We start from the raw sequence: 5,760 nt of genomic DNA on the forward strand, positions 1-5,760 counted from the left end.
TATACTCTGAAGTTATGATGTCTCACCATATACGTATACTCTGAAGTTATGATGTCTCACCATATACGTATACTCTGAAGTTATGATGTCTCACCATATACGTATACTCTGAAGTTATGATGTCTGAACATATACGTATACTCTGAAGTTATGATGTCTCGCCATATACGTATACTCTGAAGTTATGATGTCTCACCATATACGTACACTCTGAAGTTAAATAGTACAATAGTATGAAAAATTTCAAAGACAAATTCAAAATATTTTCATATATTCAGATATTTATGTCTGAATGTAAACTGGAATAACATGAAATCCAAAAGCTTGAGTGTGATAATTTCTCGTCAGGAGAAAAATAAAAATAATTAATTTTCGTGTCTGAGCTTTATATATTGTTGTGAAGGAATAAATCGTCAACATATATCTATAGCTATTATGTTGTTGTTGTTTTCGAATAAATGACGGTGTTACCTGAAGGATATTATAGAATTTTGAATGCGTATCTAAGCCTACTATAAGGGTTATAACCTCCCCACCACGGTTGGGGGTTATATAATTATTATTAACCTTGTAAATGGAGCTTCTCACCTGCTAGAGCTTCTTTAGCGTGTTTGAGATCTGTCTCCAAGTGCTGCACGTCAGGTGACTTCTTGTTATTGCCTTCGCTATTTATTTTCTTTTTGTAATCCTGTAGTTCTTCTACTTCCCGGTAGAGGGATTTGTTGAGCTGACTGAGCTTCTCGTTTTCTTCTTGAAGCTTGGTTAGCTTTTCTTCTAAGTTATTTGTCTCTCCGTGTTTACAACCTAGTGCAATCATACAAACTATTACCAAAAAATAGTGCCAGAAGAGTCTTAACCAAGATAAAATAATACAATATTAACCACTTAATATATATGACCCTACAGTTAACTGAATATATTATATGTAATATTAACCACCCAAATTGTTAAAAACAACAGTGTAAATAGAAATATGCACAACCATCCAAACTGGTGAAAACAACAGTGTAAATAGAAATATGCACAACCACCCAAACTGGTGAAAACAACAGTGTAAATAGAAATATGCGTTGTGGAAAACATCGGGGTAAATAGAAATATGCACAACTACCCTAACTGTTAAAAACAACAGTGTAAATAGAAATATGCACAACTACCCTAACTGTTGAAAACAACAGTGTAAATAAAAATATGCACAACTACCCTAACTGTTGAAAACAACAGTGAAAATAGAAATTATACCTTACAATAATGTAACACCAGTAACTTCACTCTCAACAGGATCTTAAAACGTTCAACCAATCAAACTGATGGAACCTCTGAAGTGTGTGTGTGCCTTTTGCTCTTTTATTACGAAACTCTATTAGTGTATCAATATATCCAGTAACCATCTTAGTATTTGTAAGATTGTAAACAGCGTGTTTATCCTTAAAGATATCTTAGTGTGTTAAAATGTAACTTATTTATAGGGCCCAAGATAGTTTGGTGACTCCATTTTCTACAATCATTTATATTTTATTCTTCAGGTTAATTATATGTGTAATGGACACAAACTCAAACTACAGGTAGTAGTCATATGTATCACAGATGGTCAACATTAGCCAACTACATTACAATGTAATTTTAACCCTTTTTACATGGATAACACTAATCACCTACATAACAAATATTTCTTACCCCTTACATGACTAACACTAACCATCTATGTTTTTTACCCCCCTCCTTAACCGTCTACATTACGTTTCTTACACCTCACATGGTTAATGTTAACACTTTTGTATTTCATGAAGGCATATTGAGATATTGTTATGTTAACAGTTCACAGTAAAGATTTAAACGTGAGAGCTTAAATGGAAGAACAAAGCTTTTATGAACATCTTCAGAATTATGTGGATTATCGAATGGTAATCCTAGTAGAATATTGATGACAATCAACTTGATGGGTAAATAGAATAATAATAACAAAAAGAACCATATCATCAAATTTCTAACATAACTAAGGCACACAGCTCGAAACTAGGAGAAACTTAAGTTTTAACAAAAACTACCACTTCACAAACCTTCATCTAACAAAGAAACTAAGCATAAAAAATAATCACCAGAACGCAGACTCACAATAAACAATAGCTAAGCATAGAAAAACAATCACCAGAACGCAGACTTACAATAAACAACAGCTAAGCATAAAAAACAATCACCAGAACGCAGACTTCACAATAAACAACAGCTAAGCATAAAAAACAATCACCAGAACGCAGACTCACGATAAACAACAGCTAAGCATAAAAAACAATCACCAGAACGCAGACTTACAATAAACAACAGCTAAGCATAAAAAACAATCACCAGAGCGCAGACTCACAATAAATAGAAGGTAAATATAAAATACAATCACCAGAGCGCAGACTCACAATAAACAGTTTTGTTGTTGTTTGGTTTTTTAGCACAAAATTTCACAATAAGTTATGAGTGCTCTTGTCCACAGCGTGGAATCGAGCCCCGGATATTAGCTATCTAAGTCCGTAACCTGACTGTTGACACGCTGGGGAACACACACAACAAATAGAATTCAATACACATAAAAACCGCAAAGAGTTTAAACTTTTTAATACCACACTTTAAATATCTTAGAAGTTAAAACCAGTCAAATATTTGTCTTTGATTTTTAAGATTCCTTTCGCTAATATACCCCTGCTTTTTTACTTTGCGCTGATACAGTTATAGCAATCTCTTGAAGACAGTAAATTATACAGTTCATAGTTTCAGAACGGAGTAAATATAGCGACAATCTAACGCAGCATCTTGCTATTCAATTTGCCACGTGTTTTCCTTAGAAAACGACATCTAGGAGTAAGAGCGTGGTTGCTATAGTTCACTTGGCAACCATCGTAAAGTATTGATTTTTAAAACATTCTTACGTCAGAGAAAATCGATTTTTTTTACCAGGAATGTTTTTCGTGATTTAAAAGTTATCCATATATCTGGGGAATACTCTTAAAAGGAAAATACACAAATAAAAGAAAAACCCAAAGTAACCTAAATGAAGTTTTATTTAAAGAGATTTTTACACTTTCAAACAATCATGTGCAACGATCTCCTTAAAATTAGCCCATCCATACATACTCTGGCTTTAAAATTTTTTATTATGTGGAAGGTGCTTCTGAGAACAAAACATCCAATTAAAATGAAATGATAAAAACGTCACGTTTTATTATTCTTATATATCGGATACAAGAAAGGCTCCCTAGGTTTCAAGTGACAGTTTCGTTTAGAATATTCGCAAAAAGCTACACAAGGGCTAGCTGAGCTAGCCGTCCTTAATTTTGATGTGATAGACTAAAGATAAGGGAGCTAGTCAACACTACCCACCGCCAATTATTGGGCTACTCTTTACCAACGAATACTGAGATTGAACATCACATTATAACGACCCTACGACTGAAAGGGCCAGCCTATTCGGTGGCTGAGTTTGAGCCCTCAACCCGAGCACCCTAACTATTAGGCCCTTATTCCATATATATATATAACATTCTGTAAGATTTGGCTCTTAAGTTTGTTTGAAAATGATTCAATTTCTCTATCAAAACATGCTGAACCAGAAGCTTAGCTTATTTAAGAGTAATATGATATAAAGGTCATACACATGTGACCTTGATTGAAAATCAAATTTCTTCTGCATGGATAGAGAGTATTTAAATACATCTTATGAAACGTAAAAAATGGGTAAATAAAATCAGTGTATATTCAAGTTTAATAAGTCATTGATTATAAATTAACTGGTAGCCAATATTGGTAAATAGCTCAAAAACGTTGAACAGAAATAGTTCAAAATGTTGACTTAAAGGATTTCTTGAGTTAAACGACATAGCAGTCATAGAGAGCAATGGCTGGAAATTTAGAGTTTGTTTGTTAGAGAAAAACCACATTGGGTTATTTGCGGGAAATCGAACCCTGAATTTTAGCGTCGCAAGTCTGTAAACTTACCGCTGACCCACTGGGGGACAGGAAATTTATGGAACTACAATCTTTCGTAAGAGTTTTTAGTACAATTTGTAATGTATTTGTAGAGATAATAGATATGATATGTAATGTTTTTATAGTGATGTTTGATACAATATTTAAAGGTGTGTTAAGGAAAAATGTAATTATTTTTACAGGGTACAATATGTGCAGTTTCTAATAGTGAAATTAGATTAAAATATGTACTGTTACGTCTCTGTGTTCGTTTGTTAATTACTCGTAAAAAATCTTTACGAAAAACTTCAGCGATACAAGTCCTTTCTTAAATAAAACTAGTTTATTCTTTCTCAATACACTTAATTTCCACAGTCACTTTAACTTAAACATATGCTATAATTCACAACGATTCACGTACTTTACTTACGGCCACTACCGCCCTTGACTCAATTGTCCGTCTCTGTCTGTTTGCAATTCTATTCCGATTTATTAATTTCACTTTATCTGGCGCACTTATATACAAGAATAGAGGGCGCGTAGAAAAGACCAGAGTTGCCACGAACAGACATGATCCTTCTAGAATATCATGACGTGTTACTAGCGTCATGTGACTTCCGCTGTCGTAACATACTGTTTCTTTAGGCCTAAATTAAAATTACGTTTGTTTGCTGTCGGCAACCGACCCAATAAAAATGCCGTGATTTAAAAGTATTTTTGTGAGGGTACCAAAAATTTTTTTTTTCTCTCGATTCGTGAGAATATTTGGCATGAAATAGCTTGAGAATAAAACGAAAGCGATGGGGAAGAAATGTTTGAAAACCCGTTTTTGGTTATCAATATACATAAAACTGCAAGATTAAATAACAAATACTATAACTCTGAATATATAGGTATATGTCATGAACCTTTGCATGTTCCTAGTACGTATATGAAAGTTATTGTAATTGAAGAATCTGAATTTTGTTTGCAATATTTACACTAAAGCTTTGGTTGTGAATTTCGGAATTTTTTCATAGACCAAAAACACTAAAACGTGAGTTTGAGCTCATAATATAAATACTTTTATTCAACTTACAGTTTTCATATTTCATTTATATAGGACCTTCTAAATAAACACCAACAAGCTTTTAAAAAAAAATATAACAATAAATATGAAAATATACATAAATATAAGTATTAGTTGTACTCCATGCATGACACGCTTGCATGCGCTCGTGCACCAAATGTTCTCTAGGCCTAACCCTGAGTGTTCCTTGTAAAAAAACAAACAAACCAAAAACAACTAAACTTCTGTAGCTTTAAACATATAACGTACAACAAACAAACCATATAAGTTTATAGAATATTATATTCTAAGACTACTAGCAGTTTTCCACGATTCGAACTCAATGACAATTTGCTAGAAAAATTCTTTCCAAGTTGCAACATTTCTCTGAACTTGAATCTTTAAAAAAAAAACAACTTCCGACAAACGATTAGCTTTTTCTTATCAGTTTTTAAAGTTTTCTCTGGTGGTTGAAGGACTGAAACCGTATTTGAAAAAGACAATAAATAATCTCAGTAAAAACATGTTTTTATTTAAACCCTACGTTTTGAGGAGCTTTGTGCGTCATAGGTTAAGTTACAGCAACCAAAATAGAATTCAAACTACAACAACAAAATATAAGAGGACTGATTGAAACGTGCTATATAGGATTGTGTAACAATATAAGCATGGCCAGGTGGTTAAGGCACTCGACTCGCAATCTGAGGGTCGCGGGTTCGAATCCCTCTCACACCAAACATGTTCGCCCTTTCAGCCGT

General features: G+C 33.3%; 1 protein-coding gene across 1 annotated transcript in view; it reads right to left on the minus strand.

Annotated features, from left to right (window-relative positions):
* Positions 1 to 5,760, minus strand: part of LOC111083275 (kazrin-like) — a gene marked incomplete at its 3' end in the record, with an annotated part of 20,363 nt that overhangs the window by 8,256 nt on the left and 6,347 nt on the right. The window contains exons 2-3 of the mRNA XM_022379661.1: positions 4,863 to 4,874; positions 589 to 804 (exon numbers count right to left, since the gene is read on the minus strand). Of these exons, the coding sequence (XP_022235369.1) occupies positions 589 to 804; positions 4,863 to 4,874 (228 nt within the window). The remainder of the gene's footprint in view (positions 1 to 588; positions 805 to 4,862; positions 4,875 to 5,760) is intronic.

This window comes from Limulus polyphemus, unplaced genomic scaffold, assembly GCF_000517525.1.
Source record: "Limulus polyphemus unplaced genomic scaffold, Limulus_polyphemus-2.1.2 Scaffold8853, whole genome shotgun sequence".
NCBI classification, from domain to species: domain Eukaryota; kingdom Metazoa; phylum Arthropoda; class Merostomata; order Xiphosura; family Limulidae; genus Limulus; species Limulus polyphemus.